The following is a 19,549-nucleotide window of genomic DNA, read 5'->3' on the forward strand; positions in this document are numbered from 1 at the left end:
CACATACTTCACCATCTGTTTAATTCCTTTTCCTTTAGTGAACTAGAAACTCGAAAATAGACATTATGATTTCTCATAGAAGATTGCTGTATTGTCTGGTAAAGTACCCACATTCTGAAATTATTCACATGCTCACAGTCATTAAATAGGTTGCTTCCTTTCCCCGTTCCCCCCCCCCCCCCCGCCCAGTTAAACATGGAACATGGTTCTAGATTTTTGAAGTGGTATTTCTATCAGAAAAGTTATTTATTTATTTATTTTGCCAGTCCTGGGTCTTGGACTCAGGACCTGGGCACTGTTCCTGTCTTCTTTTTGCTCAAGGCTAGCACTCTACCTCTTGAGCCACAGCACCACTTCCAGCCTTTTCTGTTTATGTGGTAATGAGGAATCAAACCCAGGGCTTCATGCAAGCTAGGCAAGCACTCTACCGCTAAGCCACATTCCCAGCCCAGAAAAGTAATTTTTATGCAGGAAAACATTTTCAGTTTTTCAAGTTTAAACAATGAAATACTCATGTAATAGTTTTGATATCTCTCTTTATACAATTTTTATGTTCACAAGTTAAAATTTGTGCTATTTTTAAATAAAAATTAGTGGTTTAACTTAGGATTTCATTAAACTAGCGGGGAACATTTAGTATGAGTCCAAAGAATTGTGAGTATGATTGCTGAGGAATCAGAGTTGATATGTTAGTAAGAGGCAGCAATAAAATGATGAGTAGCTTTCCAACTCACAGGATAACTTAGTTTTGCAGTACTTTGTACCTTCTATACACTTATTTTTAAGAATTTTGTCATTTTCTTCTCCATAGATTTTTGCTTCAGTGTCTTGAGGATCTTGACGCCAATCTACGAAAATTAAATTCTCGTCTATTTGTGATTCGTGGACAACCAGCTGATGTGTTTCCCAGACTTTTCAAGGTAATTTGAAAAATATTTGCATAAATCTTTGTCAGAGAAGATAACATACTTAGTAATAAATAATAAGAGTCTTGTTGTTGATCGTGGGTCTTGAACTCAGGGCCTGGGCATTGTCCCTGATGTTTTTAAAAAGCCCAAGGGTATTACTCTAACAATTTTTTTTTTTTTTGGCTAGTCCTGGAGTTTGAACTCAGGGTCTGAGCACTGTGCCTTTCTTCTTTTTGCTCAAGGCTAGCACTCTGCCTCTTGAGCCACAGCGCCACTTTTGGCTTTTTCTGTTTATGTAGTACAGAGGAATCGAACCCAGGGCTTCATGTATGCAAGGCGAGCACTCTACTGCCAAGCCCTATTCCCAGCCCTACTCTTAGCAATTTGAGTCATAGCACCACTTCTGGTTTTCTGGTGGTTAATTGGAGATAAGAGTCACACAGACTTTCCTACCTGGGCTGGCATTGAACCATGATCCTCAGATCTCACTCAGCCTCTTGAGGAGCTAGGATTACAGGCATGAGCCACTGGTGCCTGAATAGGCCTTTTTTTGTTTTTGTTTTTAAACTAATGTGTAGGGAATATAAGTGTTTTTTTAATGAAAGTTTGTGGCTTTTTTTTATTTAATGAAAAAGCTACATATTAAAAAATCAGAAGTTGGAAAAAGTTTACAGTGAAAGATTAAATCTTTCTTCCTCAAGTTTCTAGTTGCTCTCCAAGAAGTTTCTACTACTTATTCATTTCTTATGTATTGAATTGAAATATTTGTATTCACAAGAATTTGTGTATTTATATGTATAAATATGTATGTATGCATTTGTGTGTATGTGTGATTGTGTCCATTATGTGTTCTCCTTTTTTAAGCAACCAACATGGTGTTCACTAGAAAGTTTCTAATAGCAAGTTGGGTACCAGTGGCTCATACCTGTATTTGTAGCTACTCAGGAGGCTGAGATCTGAGGATCACAATTCGAAGCCAGCCCGGGCAGGAAACTTATAAGACTCATGTCTCCAGTTAACTACCAAAAAATCTGAAGTAGAGCTGTGGCTCTATTGGTAGACTGCTAGCCTTGAGCAAAAATAATTAATTAATTAATAATAATTTATTTTCTAGAAGTCCCTGAATATACTTGTCATATATACTCAATTACAATTATGAAGTCTGAACCTCCTTGGATATGTAGGTTATGATAGAAAAGGTTGCTATTGACTAGAATACATTATTGCCCCTTTGTGTCATTCTCTTGTCTCAGGAATGGAACATTACCAAACTTTCGATTGAGTATGATTCTGAGCCTTTTGGAAAGGAACGAGATGCAGCAATTAAGAAGCTGGCTACGGAAGCTGGGGTAGAAGTCATTGTGAGGATTTCACACACATTATATGACCTAGACAAGTAAGATTTCAGATTTTTATTGTGAAATATATATAATAATAGTTACCATTTTAACCATTTTGTGTGTGTGTGCCACTACTGGGGCTTGAATTCAAGCCCTCTTTCCCTCCCCCACCTTTATTTTTTTGCCAGTCCTGGGGCTTGAACTCGGCCTGAGTACTGTCCCTGTCTTCTTTTTGCTCAAGGCTAACACTCTACCACTTGAACCACAGTGCCACTTCTGGCTTTTTCTATATATGTGGTGCTGAGGAATCAAACCCAGGCCTTCATATATATGAGGCAAGCACTCTATTATTAGGCCATTTTCCTAGCCCCAAGGCCTCTCACTTTTGCTTAGTTTTTTTTTTTTTTTTTTTTGCCTGTCCTGGAGCTTGGACTCAGGGCCTGAGCACTGTTCCTGGCTTCTTTTTGCTCAAGGCTATCACTCTGCCACTTGGACCACAGTGCCACTTCTGGCTATTTTCTATATATGTGGTGCTGAGGAATCGAACCCATGGCTTCATGTATATGATGCAAGCACTCTTGCCACTAGACCATATTCCCAGCCCTGCTTAGCTTTTTTGAGCAAGGCTGGTGCTTTATAAATGTAAGCCACAGGTCCACTTCCTCCAGCATTTTGGTGGCTGATTGGAGATAAGAGTATTCCAAATTTATCTGTCTGAGCTGGCTTGGACTTGGCCTGAGCACTGTCCCTGGCTTCTTATTGCTCAAGGCTAGCACTCTGCCACCTGAGCCACAGTGCCCCTTCTGGCCGTTTTCCATATATGTGGTGCTGGGGAATCGAACTGAGAGCTTCATGTGTAGGAGGCAAGCGCTCTTGCCACTAGGCCATATTCCCAGCCCTGGTATTTTTTATTCATCTAATAACAAGTACCAAAATTTTAGTCATAGTACTTAAGATTAAAAAAATACTTAGTATTTGTTTCAAAACCAGTACTACCCAGAGAGTGGTTGAGCACTTGCTGACATGTACAAGAAAGACCATGGGTTCCATCTGCAGGACCACAAAAATAAAAAAAGAGAGTGCCTACTCAGACTACCTGTCTTTCTACAATGTTAGTATAATATATAGAATTTTTCTACAGTTTTTCATTTTGTTGCTATCATGTAGTAGCAATATAGAATAGTTATTAGTAGTAGAAATTTCTTATCACCCTATGTATAAATGAAAAATAGCATTCCATTAAGAATAAGAGGTTCATATATTAATGAATGTATGAACACAATAGAAGGTAGCAAGTAGTTGTCACTATAGTAATGTAGAATTCTACTGAATGAAACTCAGTGGTGGGAATGGGGAGATACAGGTCAAAGGCTAATAGGTTATAGATATGTGGAATGAAGTCTAAAGATCAAAAGTATATCATAAAGACTATAATCAAAAAATGCCATTGGATTTTTTAAATTAGATTTTAACTGCTCCTATCACAAAAAGTACCTGAGATGAAAAACATGTTAATTTTCTTTTATTATCTGCAATATATCTTGTAAACCTCAAATATACAACAAAGCTTATTTCCTACTGACTACTTCTAGTGTACTTATCAGCCTACTTTAGAGTTTATTGATGAATGAGAGATTCCTTGAGTTGGGTCATAACAAATTTGTACATGTCCATGTATATTAATTTCCTGTTATTGTCTTTAGTTTAGCCACTTAGTCACCTTTTTTGCTCATAAGATTTTAATACTGTGTAGGTTTTTTTGTTGTTTTTTGCCAGTCCTGGAGCTTGAACTCAGGGCCTGGGCACTGTCCCTGGCTTCTTTTTGCTCAAGGCCAGCACTCTACCACTTGAGTCACAGTGAGACACTTTCGGCTTTTTCTGTATATGTGGTGCTAAGCAATCGAACCCAGGGCTTCATGCATGGTAGGCAAGCACTCTACTGCTAAGCCACATTCCCAGCCCCATACTGAATAGTTTTGACACCAAATGGATGTCTAGAAAATGGAGAGAATGATTTTTGACTCACTAATCATTGTGAACATGTTTTTTTGGTTATATGAGAAGCTAACATTGTAGCAATTTGAAATAATAAATTTTCTGTTTTTAAGTCTTTTCAAAGCTTATCAACCAAAGTATATTGCCATTTTTACTAACTGCATTTTACTAACTCTTGTAATAGGATCATAGAACTCAATGGTGGACAACCACCTCTAACTTATAAAAGATTTCAGACTCTCATCAGCAAAATGGAGCCACTAGAGATACCAGTAGAGACAATTACTTCAGAAGTGATAGAAAAGTGTACAACTCCTCTGTCAGATGACCATGATGAGAAATATGGAGTCCCTTCCCTGGAGGAGCTAGGTGAGTATAAACTGTAACAAACCATAACTTGTTCAGAAAATGTAATTTCTAGCCTGGTACCAGAGGCTCGCACCTGTAGTCCTAGCTACTCAGGAGTCTGAGATCTGAGGCTTGCAGTTTGAAGCCAGCCGGGGCTGAAAAGTCCATCAGACTCTTATCTCTAATACACTCAGAAAAAGCCAGAAGTGGCACTGTGGCTCAACTGGTAGAATGCTAGCATTGTGCACAAAGAGATTCAGGGACAGTGCCCAGGCACCGAGTTCAAGCCCCAGGATCGGCAGAAAAAAATAAAGAAAATGTAGTTTCTGCCTGTGCCACATAAAGCATTTTTGTGGAAGAAGCGGGGGGGGGGTGGGGTGGGGGCGGTGATGGGAGAAGAAGGAGCGCGAGGGGTGGGGGGAAGGAAGGAAGGAAGGAGAAACGGAGACATAAGACAAATCTGTATATTTATGTGCTCTGTACATGTGCGATCTATTAACACATTAAAATATATGTCCTATTGGGGATCTGAGATTTGAAGATGATATTTTAAAATTAGCCTTAGGAGCAAAGAAAATATGCTAGCCTTGAACAAAAAAGCTCAAAGGCAGTGCCCAGGATGAGCACAAAAAAAAAAAAAAAAAAAAAGAGAGAGAGAGAGAGAGAGAGAGAGAGAGATACGTCCTAAAGCTAGGACCATGTTAGAGTCTTATAGGCCTTCAAATGTTTATTATCCTCTCACAATTTTTTTTTTTACAAAATAATTTGTGCTTCCTAGTTACTGTGTTCAAATTAAAGTTCTTTTAATTGCAGAGTAATAATTTTCCTTTTTTTCTTAGGTTTTGATACAGATGGCTTACCCTCTGCAGTCTGGCCAGGGGGAGAAACTGAAGCACTTACACGTTTGGAGAGGCATTTGGAAAGAAAGGTATGGTTATATAGCCATGCTCATAATGGCATTATAGCATTTTAAATACTATTTCCTTCCCTTTCACACACACAGAGTATTTGGGGTTTGAGCTTAGGACCTAGTGGTTGCTACACATTGTCCCAGGGACCAGTTTGAAATAGGCACTTCCTACCTGTACTTTTTTTTTTTTTTTCGGCCAGTTCTGGGGCTTGAACTCAGGGCCTGAGCAGTGTCTCTTGGCTTCTTTTTGCTTGAGCCACAGCACCACTTCTGACTTTTTCTATGTATGTGGTGCTGAGGAATCGAACCCAGGGCTTCATGTATGAGAGGCAAGCCCTCTACCAGTAGGTCATATTCCCAGCCCCTACCTATATACCTTCCACAGAGGTGAAATTATGTGAACCACTTCAAATTGTTTGTTGAGATGGGATCTTACTTTTTGCCCCAGTTGGCTTCAAGATGGCAAACTTTCCAATTTCTACTTCCCACACTGGAATTCCAGTCCTGTAACAGCATATCTGGCCCTATTTCAGTCTTTTAAAACAAAAAGTTGACTGTTGAGAAAGGATTGACAGAAATAGCTAAAATAGCACAAACTTGTTTGAAAATTAACAGCTAGCTTGTCATTTAAATCTCCTTTCTCCTCCTCTTCAGATTAGTTCCCAATTAACTACTGTATTATCTCTTCTGTTCTTCTGCCTAACCTTGTATCAGATAATAACCATATTTGAAGCTGGGATGGAAATTTTCTACCTTAGTGCCCACTGCACGTGCAAAGAATTCTATTATAAGACCTCAGTGGATTCCAGAAACCAGATAATATTGAACCCCATACTTAACATGGTTTTTCATGTATATAAATGGCAAGGTTTATTCTGTTAATATCATTACTCTTAATGCATATTGATGGTACAGGTAAATGTGATTCACTATGATGTTCCTATATGTGCATATACCATACATTAACCATCCATCATACATAAACCATATCCATCTGCCTTCTGTCCTCACCTGTTGCAGCCCCCATGCCCTACTCATTCCCTTGTAATTACTCTTCTACTTTCAGACCAACTTTTATAAAGTTTAATTTATAAGTTAGGCACCGTGAGAAATTAATTTGTTTTGTTTTTGTTGCCAGTCCTGGGGCTTGGACTCAGGGCCTGAGCACTGTCCCTGGCTTCTTCTTGCTCAAGGCTAGCACTCTGCCTCTTGAGCCACAGCGCCACTTCCAGCTTTTTTCCATATGTGTGGTGCTGAGGAATCGAACCCAAGGCTTCATGTATATTCCCAGCCCCTACAGTGAGAAATTAAAACGATAACAATATAGGGTAATAAAAGGGTATTTAAAGCTTTCAAATTACTTGCTTCTGGGATTTTCCATTTATTGTTTTCTAACTGTGGATGACCATAGATAACTCAAACTGTGGAGGGGGTGGGGGCTGTTGTGTTTCGCCTTTACTTCTGTGTCAAGGAGACTGAATGAAGGTCCTTCTCAGTCTTGTGCTGGTCATTTATTTCACAGAAGTGTTGGCTACATTGGTATGGCTGAAATCACTCTGTTTTTTTTTAAAGGCAGTTGCTGTAATTGTGTGTTTTTCAGGCTTGGGTGGCGAACTTTGAAAGACCTCGAATGAATGCAAATTCCCTGCTTGCAAGCCCGACTGGACTCAGTCCTTATCTTCGATTTGGTTGTTTGTCATGTCGGTTATTTTACTTCAAATTGACTGATCTCTACAAAAAGGTATGGTCAAAGAAATTAGAGCAGATTTTCCAAAATACTTTTTAAAAAATAGTTGATAATACTTCTTTGCTTCTTAATCACAGGTAAAGAAGAACAGTTCCCCACCCCTTTCTCTTTATGGGCAACTATTATGGCGTGAATTTTTCTATACAGCAGCAACAAATAATCCCCGGTTTGACAAAATGGAAGGGAATCCCATCTGTGTTCAGATTCCTTGGGATAAGAATCCCGAGGCTTTGGCCAAATGGGCAGAAGGCCGGACGGGTTTCCCATGGATTGACGCCATCATGACACAGCTTCGTCAGGAGGGCTGGATTCACCATTTAGCCAGACACGCAGTGGCCTGCTTCCTGACACGAGGCGACCTGTGGATTAGCTGGGAGGAAGGAATGAAGGTAACTGCGCTAACCGATGTACTATGACCCTATTCTGAACCAATCTATACCTTATTAAAAAGATCCTAAAAGTTGCCTGTTGTACAGGTTTATTTACAGTCTCCTTTTTCAATAGTGAGGGTATATGATGCCAATACAGGCACAGTTTTGGAGGTAGCATGCTAAAATCAGGAGGAATGGGGTAAATCAAACTGATCTAACAAAGTGACTTGAGTGGTTCAACCAACTTAGCCATTAGTACAACTAGTAAGATTTAAAACTCTGGGTTTAGTGGATACTAAATCCACTAAATAGATGATCATTTCTATAACAAAAAGTGTTCACCCAAGTATTCTTAGAAATAATGAATTCTTACAGTAAACTCCAAAATGCAGATCTTTTTGCCTTGCTAAACATATTTACCTACTAAACATCTCAGCTTTTTAGTAATAATTTTATCATATAAAATGAAAAGCATATCTACATTTGTGACATCATCTTGTAGTTAGATGCAGCAGGATACACACACACACACACACACACACACACACACATCCTTTCTGGCTACATTATCATTTTCTCTATCTAAGAACTATTTGATTCTGTTGGGATTTTTGCCACCTATATTTCCTGGTACAGAGTTGTACGTGAAGATTACACATCTACTTGGTAACATAGAAAATTATTTACTTATGTTGGCTTTTAGATCAAGGAATTAGAAGTTTAAATTGAGTAATGTTGGTACTTTTTTTTGAGCTGCAACTTTTTTATTGTTATTATAAAAGTGATGTACAGAGGTAAGGTTACAGTTAAATATGTCTGGTAAATAGTTCATTTCTTTTCTTTCTTTTTGTTTTTCTTTTTGGTTGGTCATGGGGCTCGAACTCTGGGCCTGGATGTTGTCCCTGAGCTCTTCAGCTTAAGGCTAGTGCTCTACCACTTGAGCCACAGAGCCACTTCCAGTTCTCTGGTGGTCCTTTGTAGATAAGAGTCTCATGGACTTTGCTGCCTGGGCTAGCTTTGAACTGCAATCCTTAGATCTCAGCCTCTTGAATAGCTGGAATGACAGGCATGAGCCACTGGTGCCCAGCTTGAGAGTACATTCCTTTTTGGATCTTGTCACCCCTCGTCCTTTCTCCCAGTTTTTTCCTGTCATCCCCACCCACAAGTTGTATTACTCATTTTCAGTATGTTGGCACATTTATAAAGCAAGTTTATATTTGGGTGTGCTCCTTTATCGGGGCCAGTTTACCAAGCTTATTTTCATCGGTGATTTGTTGGTAGTATTTTTGCTTTTTTTTTTTTTTTTTGGTGCCAGTCCAGAAGCCTGAACTCAGGCCCTATGCTCTAGGCTAGTTCTCTACCACTCTGAGCCACAGCTCCATTTCTGGCTTTTGGTGGTTAATTGGAGATGAGAGTCTCATGGACTTTCCACCCTCGGCTGGCTTTGAACCGCAATCCTCCAGAGTAGCTAGGATTATAGGCATGAGCCACCAGTACCAGGCCATTTTTACTTTCTTAAAAAGTATGTATTAATATCTTATCATCCTTTGAAATAGTTGTGTAATTTTTGTCCTCCCCTCCCCACAATAACACTTTAAAAGTTGAAAATAAAGTCTATTCATAAATCTTTATATTATCATATATTTTTTATTTTAATTTAATTTATTAATTGAACACAAATTTTTTTGACAAGGCGTTGTGCAGAAAGGGTACAGTTACATAGTAGGGCAGTGTGTACATTTCTTGTGATATCTTACGCCCTGTTTTTCTTTCCCTTCTCTAGGTCAGGTAAACATATATACAATATACAATGTATCAAGAACATATACAGTAGCCACGTGGCCAAGCCCAAGATATCATATATTTCTGTACCTGAAATTGCTCATTCTGGAACAGAGTTTACATAGGGAAGGCAGTTTGTAATGTTGACTTTTACAGTTCTCTGCTAGATTTTCTGAGCCTTGATTCTTCTGTGATGACCTCAGAAATCATGTGTTTGAAAACTAACTGGTTACTGTTACTTCTGAAGGTATTTGAAGAATTACTCCTTGATGCAGATTGGAGCATAAATGCTGGAAGCTGGATGTGGCTGTCTTGTAGTTCCTTTTTCCAACAGTTTTTTCATTGCTATTGCCCTGTTGGTTTTGGTAGGAGAACAGATCCCAATGGAGACTATATCAGGTAAGTCATGGTGATGATTGCTTCATGTTGAAGCAGCACTTTTAAGTATTCTTCATGCAAGATGGGCAGCAGAGATGAGACATTTTGATCTGATTACATGGTTTTTACTTTTCTGATTATATCAAGAAATGGCCTAGCCTAAACATTCTGATCTTGATTTTTTTCAACTCATATATTCCTAATCATGCGTGAAGCATATAGTACCTACCTCATAAATAAATTCTAAAAAAATCATTTCTTCCAGCTTTGGTTACTCATAGCTAATAGTTTGTTATAGTTTATTTAAAGTGCTTTTTATTAATAACCTTTCTTTCTTCTCCCCAAAGACGTTATTTACCTGTCTTAAGAGGCTTCCCTGCGAAATACATCTATGATCCCTGGAATGCACCAGAAGGTATCCAAAAAGTAGCCAAATGTTTGATTGGAGTTAATTATCCGAAACCAATGGTGAACCACGCTGAGGCGAGCCGTTTGAATATTGAAAGGATGAAACAGATCTATCAGCAGCTGTCCCGATACCGTGGACTAGGTATGTCAGCAACTATTTGGGGTTTCTTTGACAACTGTTTATTCATGCATGTTTCTTTTTTTTTTTTTCTTTTTTTTTGAACTCAGAACCCCAGACTTGCTCTGCCTGCTTGCTTAGCCAGTGCTATGCCACTTGAGCCACAGCCTGGTTTTATGCTGGTTATTTGGAAATGGAATCTGACAGCGTTTATTACACAAGCTGGCCTCAAGCCAGGATTAAGAAGTAGCTTACTGGTGTGAGCCACCAGCACTGCCTTGCATATTCTTTTGGTCATGATTTAATCAAAACTCTTTTCCTTTCAGGGCTTCTTGCATCAGTGCCTTCTAACCCAAACGGGAATGGAGGACTCATGGGGTATGCAGCTGGAGACAATCTCCCAGGTTCCAGCAGCAGTGGAAGTAAGTGCAAAGGAGTTGCTCTACTTCAGATTGCTTAGTGAACCTTACTTTCATAGGTTTCCATTAAAAGACTATAAAATTAGTGTCAATGGATGCTTTGCATATTGTGCACACTCACAACTCCTCCCCCAACTGGTGACATTCTAAAGATGGAAGACATCATTCCATGTAGTAGACATCGGGACAGATTGAATGAAATCTTTTCGTTTTTGCCATGCTGAGGGTTAAATTCGACTTCACCTTGCTAGGCAAGCACTCTACCACTGCCTGACCCCTAGATGGGTGAAGAATTTTAAGTTGTAAAATGGCACTGTACTCGTATTTTTTTTTTTTTTGCCAGTCCTGGGGCTTGAACTCAGGGCCTGAGCACTGTCCCTGGCTTCTTTTTGCTCAAGGCTAGCACTCTGCCACTTGAGCCACAGCGCCACTTCTGGCCGGCCATTTTCTGTATATGTGGTGCTGGGGAATCGAACCCAGGGCCTCATGTATACGAGGCGAGCACTCTTGCCACTAGGCCATATCCCCAGCCCTGTAATCGTATTTTTAAATCTCCTGTGATGCACATCATCTATAAGGCAGTTGTAAAGTTCAAGGCTGTGAGTTCACAGTGTGGTAAGGACTTAGCATATACATGTATATGACCTCTGTACTTACTAGAATGTGATTCCCTCAGCAAACTGTTGCCAGTGATGGCAGTATACTTGAGAAATGTTCTCTTGGGGTCTCCTACAGATTGAAGCAAATCCCCATACTTCATCCCGCAGTCCTTTTCTTAGTTCTCTTTATTTGGTTCACGACCCACAGCTGAGAATGAGAGAGGAAAGCTCCATGAAGCCCTGAGGGAGCAGGTGGGCTGCAGCGGGCCGGGGCCCTCCGCAGGCTCCAGACCCCTGGCTGATGGGCAGTGAGGTGCATGCTGCTTCCTGGTCCGCTCTCATCCACAGCCTTCATTCAGAGGAAACTCCAGAGCTAATCATGGCAGCAGGGTACTCTTGTCTCACAACTTTATAAACATTAGGAAGAATTAATAGATTAATCTTTGCTTTGGAACAAGCTGTGTGTTAAGACAACAAAAGCTTCCTGAGATTATAGTCTACATAGAGGGGTGAAGATGATCAAGACAAATGCAAACAGTGATAAATTTGAAGGTCCTAGCCTCTACTGTAATAGGAGAAAGACAAGGCACTGAAGGGAGTGGAATGTTTTTAGAAGATGATGGGGTAGGTAAAATGTGGGTAGTCAGAGGAGAAAAATGCTAGACCTAGAAATGGTATTGCTGTGAAAACATCCTTGGGATTGGGACTGCTCTTAAACATTCCTCCTCAGCTTTCTTTTTCTTTTTTTTTTTTTGCCAGTCCCAGGGCTTGGACTCAGGGCCTTGGCACTGTCCCTGAGCCTCTCTGTGCTCAAAGCTAGCACTCTTACTACTTGAGCCACATTGCCACTTCTGGCTTTCTTTTCTGTTTATGTGGCACTCAGGAGTCGAACCCAGGACTTAATGCATGTTAGGCAGGCACTCTACCACTAAGCCACATTCCCAGTTCATCCTCAGCTTTCTACTCAACCCATCTTGTTATCCCCACACTTGCCTTTCTGTGGGCTTTCTTCGCACAGTGCCTTACAGAGCATATCACAAGGCAAGATTCCCAATGGCTCTTTTCAGATTCTCAAATGACTACAGAAAATCCTTCACAGTACAAATTGCATTTTTTTTTTCCCCCTTGGTGCTGGTCCTGGGGCTTGAACTCAGGGGCTGAGTGCTGTCCCTGAGCTTTTGTGCTCAATGCTTTACCATTTTGAGCCACAGCAGGATTTCTAGCTTTTTGGTAGTTAATATGAAGACTCTCATGGACTTTTTTGCCTGGGCTGGCTTTGAACTACAGTCCTCAGACCTTAGCCTCCCAAGAAGCTAGGATTACAGGAGTGCGCCACCAGCACCCAGCCCCAAATTACATTTTTACTTCTAATTTTTATATTGTGTGTGTGTGCGTGCGTGCGTGTGCACATGCACACTCTGGAAAGTAATAAGCTAACATACAGATACCATGAAGTACCCTTATTTTTATAATGAAGCAGACCACAATCTGTTTCCTACTAGCAGTATGTTTTCATTTTCACCTTTAGTCTAATTTCCTTCCATTTTAAACTGCGCATCAGTGTTATTAGTCACCAAAGGATACAGACTTCCCACATTGAGCGCTGGTACTTCCCACGCACTCGGGGACCAGCCGTGGCTGGGTGCCTGGGACATGCGGATTTAGCACTCTAGCCTGGGAGGTACCGGGGCGAGCTGGAGCCAGCTGCTCCTTCTGCCCACCAGAGTGGCTAAGACAGAAATGAAAGGACACCAAATGTGGTGAAAAGCAGCAAAAAAAAAGTCGCTGGGGCTTTGTTGAGAGGTGGGGGATAAAACAGTTCAATCACATTGTAAAAACAGCTTGGCAAGGCTCTGCATGCTTTTACTATGCCCCAGAAATTTTATTCCTAAATGAGCAAAAACATATGTTCACATAAAGAAGACTTACAAATGGCCATTTCACTTACAGGAGTCAAGATGTACTACATGAAACAATTCTCAGCAAAAGGAATAAAATACTCATACTGCAGATAGTAGAATGTGCAGGGACCTCAGCATCGTGTGAACTTGGTAGAGATATGACTGACCGCAGGCTACATGAATCCATTTATATGACCTACCCAGAAATGGGAAATTGCTAAAGATAAAAAAAAAAAATAAGATTAGTGGTCACCTTGAGCTTAGGATTTAATAAAAAGGAGTGAGTGACACAGTCATGAGAGATCTTTACGGACTGAGAAAATGTTCTAACACTGGATTGTGATGATGGATGCACAATTCCATAGTTAATTTCAAGGTTCAAAGCCAGCCTGGCAGGAAAGTATGATACTTTTATTTCCAGTTATTCACCAGAAAACCAGAAGTGGCACTGTGGCTCAAAGTTGGGTAGAGTACCAACCTTGAGCAAAAGAGCTCAGGGACAGTACCTTGGCCCCAAATTCAAGCCCCATGTCTGAGCCCCCCCCCCCCCCAAAAAAAGCACCGAATTATACACTTAATGGAGATTGATTTTGTGGTATGCAGCTTCTTTAAAAAACTCCTTTCACTATAGAAAATTAGGCAGAAGGCAAAGAAATAGAAAATTGAAGAACAGATATCACTCACAATTATAGCTAATAGTCTACTAAAATTTCACTGAAATTACCTTCAATATCATTTAATGGAACTTCTGCCCCACATGAATTTTCACTCAGAAGTTTTTAAGTGCAAAATCCTTTTGATGCTATTGATAGTACAGATCAATCCTGATGGATTGTCGAGTTGTAGTTTTCAGCTATTTAGAGCAGGGTCTCTGTGTGCTGACAACTGGTCTGGAACTCACTATGGAGCCCACACTGGCCTCAGATTTGTGATTACCCTGCCCCACCCAGCCTCCCAGGTGTCTGCAAGGCATATCCCATCATGCCTGGCTTCCAACTTTGTAGCTCTGATGGACATCTTGGATTTTAAGGAGTTCTCCTATGTTTTAAATGCAGGTTGCTCTCAAGGGAGTGGTATTTTACATTATGCTCATGGAGACAGTCAGCAAATGCACCTGCTAAAGCAAGGTAAGAGAGCAACATTTGAGCACACTGTGCTTCTCACCTTTCCTCTCCTAAGCGTTACACTTCTCAAACGTGTAGGAAGAAGCTCGATGGGCACTGGTCTTAGCAGTGGGAAACGCCCCAGTCAGGAAGAGGACGCGCAGGGTATCGGCCCCAAAGTCCAGAGACAGAGCACCAACTAATTAGGTAAATAAATACTTTAGAGCTTCATCTCTTGCTTTAGTCCAATGTGTAATAAGATAATTTCCAAATGGGGTTAATCTGTACTTTGAAGCCAAAGAATCATGAGGCATTAATTCTTAAGCATTTGAATACATTCACTTAGCTGTTGAACAAGAGAGATATGTCTGTACTGGAGAAAGTACTGTGCTCCCTTATCTCAATGATATGCATGTTTGGAAGCCTTATGTATTCAATTTTTTTCTTTGAAAAAACCACCAACTTTTGCCTATGTGTTGATGAGTCTCAAGTTAAGGTATCCTCTATATTTTAATGACATGAATATAATCCCTTTGAACTTCCCCCCCAAATCTTGGCCTTTTCATTATTTATAAATTTAATTTATTTATAAATTTATTTGCTGTGAGGCCACCAATTTTTGGGGGGGGCGGGGCGGTTGTAGGGCTTTAATTCAGGAACTGAGTGCTGTCTCTGAGCTCTTTTGCTCAAGGCTAGCACTCTACCACTTTGAGCCATAGCTCTGCTTCCGGTTTTTGAGTACTTAATTGGATAGAAGAATCTTATGGGGACTTTTCTGCCTGGGCTGGCTTTGAACCACAATCCTCAGATCTCAGCCTTCTGAGTAGCTAGGGTTATGGGCATAAGCCACTGGCACCTGGCTCCCAAAATTTTAATCCTCTTTGTTTTTTGTTTTTTTTCTAAATGCTATCCCTCTTTAGAAATACAAAAAACCAACTTAATTGGATTTGGGATATAATTTTATACTATTTTGTGATTTTAAACTAACATGAATACTCATATTGTGTATTTGCTACGAAGTTTTTAAAGACAGTTTCTTCATTTATCATAAACTATGTTTTTAGTGCTTAACTTTTTTACTAACCTAATTGCACTATAAATTTCTTGAAGCTTAAGTTCAATAAACACTCATCAACATTTTTATCATTCAATTCATTGTAATCAATCTTTACTCAGTTTTCTTTCCCTTAAATCACAGAAAACATTCAGGAGGAATACTGTTGCAGCTGAAATTGGTGGGAAATTCAATATTTTTCATTGAATTATTTTAAAATGTTCTTCATTGATGGAAAGCAGTTACATTTCAGATGCATTATTTCTAACGCCATTTCTGTGGTTTCAACTTTTTAATGAATTTCATGTAGGACAAGTGATAATTTGTATATACAGAACTTGGTAAAAGAATTTGCTTAATGTAAATATAGTCACAATGAGTAGATACCCATCAGTATATTTTTGATAAAATTTCATGTATGGTAAAAGTTAAAGATGAAAACTGATATTCTGATATAAAATTCAAAGTTGGAAGAGTCAGTATGGGAAAGGAGGAGCTTTTTAGACTTTCTTAAAAAAAAAGAAAACTTTGTTAAAATCCTAGGACAAAATTTCCTTGACATTGTTGTTTGATCTAACATCACGCTCTTTGATAACAATGTTTTAGAATGTGTGTAATCAGAATTAGTAGTGTTGCCCGTGTTAACCTGTCCATTCTGCGTCTGAAAAGCTTCATGTATGCCTGTGCCTGTCTTGGCCCAAACTTATGGAAAAATCATGTGTTCTCTTTTCCCTCTTTGTTCCTTTGTAACTAAAATGACTTTGTTATTAAAGTATAAGCAAATATAGAATGCCATGTACTTTGTGAGTTTTCTTTCTTTTTCTTTGTTGTTTGTGTTTGGTAAGAGAGCATTTCTACCATTTGAATGAATCAATGGGTACTAAATACATTTAATAAAGTAACACTTTTTTTTTTTTTTGGCCAGTCCTGGGCCTTGGACTCAGGGCCTGAGCACTGTCTCTGGCTTCTTTTTGCTCAAGGCTAGCACTCTGCCACTTGAGCCACAGCGCCACTTCTGGCCGTTTTCTATATATGTGGTGCTGGGGAATTGAACCCAGGGCCTCATGTATATGAGGCAAGCTCTCTTGCCACTAGGCCATATCCCCAGCCCCAAGTAACACATTTTTTTACATAATGGGTTTTGCTGCTCTAAGGTTGTATGGGACAGCAGTTAGGAGTATGGGCTCTTCAAGGTTGCTGGTGGCTCGTACCTGTAACCCTAACTCCTCAGGGGAGAAGTAAAGATCCAGTTTTGAAGCCAGCCCTGGCCAAAACAAGAAAGTGATACATTCTATCTCTAACCAGCAAAATGCCAGACTGATAGTATGGCTTAAGTGGTAGAGCATTAGCTACGAGCAGCAAAAAGCAGCTGTAGGTACAAGGTCCTGAGTGAGAGCCCAGGCACTAGTGTGGGTTCTGAAGTCAGTTATTGGCTCGGCTGCTTCTAGCTTCACCATCGTGGACCCTAACCTTCTGTGCCTCCATTCTTTGGCTGCGAAATGAAGGTGAGAGTATAGCATTGGCTTCGTAGGCCCACTCCATATGAGGTGCTCATTAACAGTGCCCAGCACGCGGTACAGAGCTCAGTAGCTGCAAGGGATACACTGCTCCCAAGTGTCCAGCACGCAGCATATACAGCTGTATTTCATGCTAAGCTGCCTAGTAGTGTTACTACTGTTTTCCATTGACTCTTCACCGGTAGGCAGGTTCTTACCCTTGTGAATTATAACCAGTGACTGCTCATTTTCCCACCATCATGTAGTAAAAAGTACTCAGTATACTTGCACTTACTGGCAACCAAAGGTACATTTGAGTCAAAATGAAGAAAAGTAATATTATTCAATAAGATTTTTTGAAACACTATATTGGGTTCCATGACTGAGCAAAAAATAAAGCCTCTGCCATACTTTTTTTTTTTTTTTTGCCAGTCCTGGGCCTTGGACTCAGGGCTTGAGCACTGGTCCCTGGCTTCTTTTTGCTCAAGTAGCATTCTGCCACTTGAGCCACAGCGCCACTTCTGGCCATTTTCTATATATGTGGTGCTGGGGTATCAAACCCAGGGCTTCATGTATATGAGGCAAGCACTCTTGCCACTAGGCCATGTTCCCAGCCCCTGCCTTACCTTTTTTCACCACTGTTAAAAAGTGGAGTTCTTGGGCTGGGGATATGGCCTAGTGGCAAGAGTGCTTGCCTCATATACATGAAGCCCTGGGTTCAATTCCCCAGCACCACATATACAGAAGTGGCGCTATGGCTCAAGTGGCAGAGTGCTAGCCTTGAGCGGGAAGAAGCCAGGGACAGTGCTCAGGCCCTGAGTCCAAGCCCCAGGACTGGCCAAAAAAAAAAAAAGTGGAGTTCTTTACATCCCAGTCGGCAGACCTGATTCTCCTGTGCAAAGCCAAGAAAGTGCTAGAGCTGGTGAACATCACCACCACCCAGAGGGAAAAGGTTTTTTAATACATCAGCAAAAGAATAGTGTTTCCATACAAGTACTACTATACCACGTGAGTGATTTCATTTAGTGAACTCCTTGAATTCTTACTATCAAAACACTGTGCTGACAACTTAAACAGTTTAGTTGAGGACACCGAGCTTCGGAATGAGTCTACCGAGTCTCATGTTATTCACGCTTGCTTAAAATTACTAAGTTTGCCCCACAAAAATGCAAGAAAATCACCAGCTCTCCAACGGATAAAGGATTAATATTCAGGGCTGGGGATATGGCCTAGTGCAAGAGTGCTTGCCTCGTGTGTATATGAGGCCCTGGGTTTGATTCCTCAGCACCACATATACAGAAAAATGGCCAGAAGTGGCGCTGTGGCTCAAGTGGCAGAGTGCTAGCCTTGAGCAAAAAAGAAGCCAGGGACAGTGCTCAGGCCCTGAGTCCAAGGCCCAGGACTGGCCAAAAAAAAAAAAAGGATTAATATTCAGAATATACAAAGAACTCAAGACATTAAACAGAGAACAAATAGTTCAGTTAATAGGCAAGCAAACTAAATGGTTTTCATAAGAACTCCAAATAGCTAGTAGATAACTTGAAGGCATGTTCAACATCCTTAGCTGTAAAGGAAATGCAAATCAAAACCACACTAAAGATTCCATCCTGCTCCAATCATGACGGCAGCCATCATGGAAACAGCAAATGCCGGTGAGGATGCTGGGAACAAGAAACCGTCATACTTCTGGCAGGACTATAATGGGCGCAGCCACTATGGAAATCAGTAGGAAGTTTCCTCGGAATACACTTTCCCTATACCTTTGCCATACCACTATTGAACCTATATCTGCATGACAGTAAATCATTATACCAGAAAGACACCTGTTCATATTTATTTCAGCATTATTTATAATCAAGGATGGAATCAGCTGAGATGACCCAACAACAGAATGTTACATAAATTGAACAAGGAAACCTGTTGAATTTGTTTTGGGAAGAAAGGAAGGAAAGAGGGGAGATTGATAGAGGGGGCAAAATTATTGGAATATAATATTAATGTGGAAATAAAACAATGAAATCACTGAGTAATCAAAATACAAAATGAGTGTAAAATATATATAAACATAAAATTAGTCAATTTGAGGTGAACAAAACTGATTTCAGTGAATCTTGTGTAATAGAAATGTCAAGGTATTTTTACAACTTGAACATGTCTCATTTTGCTGAAAATATGCATAATAGCACTGTCTGCCTCATCTTTGTATTTTTTTGTTGGTGGTGGTGGCTTGGTTTTACTGGTAGCACCAGGGTTTGAACTCAGGGCCTCAAACTCAAGATTGCTTGCTCCATTGGCATCCTACTACCCGAGCCATGCTTTCAGTCCAGTATTTTGCTGGTTAATTGGGGGTGGAATCTCAGTATTTTCTGTCTGAAGTGGCCTTGAACCTCACTTCTCCAAGTCTCAGCCTCCTGGGTAGCGAGGATTATAGGACTGAGCCACTGGTGCCCCACTCGGTAAGAGTTGTTGGTTTGTTGTTTTTCCTTATTATTATTACCCTAGAAATGTACTTGGAGTGGGATGTCTGGGTAGCATTTACATTATACAGTTGGTGCAGCCGACTCATTCAAGTTCTAGCACTGATTATTACAATAGAGGGTCATACATATTTTTTGTCCTCATATGATTGTGTGGAACGTGGTGCAAGCTTCCAGCATACAGGTGAACATGTC

The 19,549-nt window shown here is 40.3% G+C and overlaps 1 protein-coding gene across 3 annotated transcripts in view; it reads left to right on the forward strand.

Moving 5' to 3' along the window:
• The window catches only part of Cry1 (cryptochrome circadian regulator 1), a 43,544-nt gene extending 27,377 nt beyond the window's left edge, over nt 1-16,167 (forward strand). Inside the window, exons 2-13 of one of the 3 annotated variants that reach the window (XM_048356499.1) lie at nt 812-920; nt 2,162-2,304; nt 4,428-4,612; nt 5,431-5,519; nt 7,102-7,242; nt 7,326-7,637; nt 9,649-9,800; nt 10,127-10,329; nt 10,632-10,727; nt 14,280-14,351; nt 14,427-14,530; nt 15,526-16,167. In XM_048356499.1, coding sequence (XP_048212456.1) covers nt 812-920; nt 2,162-2,304; nt 4,428-4,612; nt 5,431-5,519; nt 7,102-7,242; nt 7,326-7,637; nt 9,649-9,800; nt 10,127-10,329; nt 10,632-10,727; nt 14,280-14,351; nt 14,427-14,530 — 1,606 coding nt within the window. In that variant the 3' untranslated portion in view covers nt 15,526-16,167. Of the gene's footprint in view, nt 1-811; nt 921-2,161; nt 2,305-4,427; nt 4,613-5,430; nt 5,520-7,101; nt 7,243-7,325; nt 7,638-9,648; nt 9,801-10,126; nt 10,330-10,631; nt 10,728-14,279; nt 14,352-14,426; nt 14,535-15,525 lie in introns of those variants that run through there. The other 2 variants (XM_048356509.1, XM_048356491.1) reach the window with 2 other exon arrangements.
• The last annotated feature ends 3,382 nt before the right edge of the window (nt 16,168-19,549 follow it).

Source organism: Perognathus longimembris, chromosome 1 (genome assembly GCF_023159225.1).
Source record: "Perognathus longimembris pacificus isolate PPM17 chromosome 1, ASM2315922v1, whole genome shotgun sequence".
Classification (NCBI taxonomy): Eukaryota; Metazoa; Chordata; class Mammalia; order Rodentia; family Heteromyidae; genus Perognathus; species Perognathus longimembris.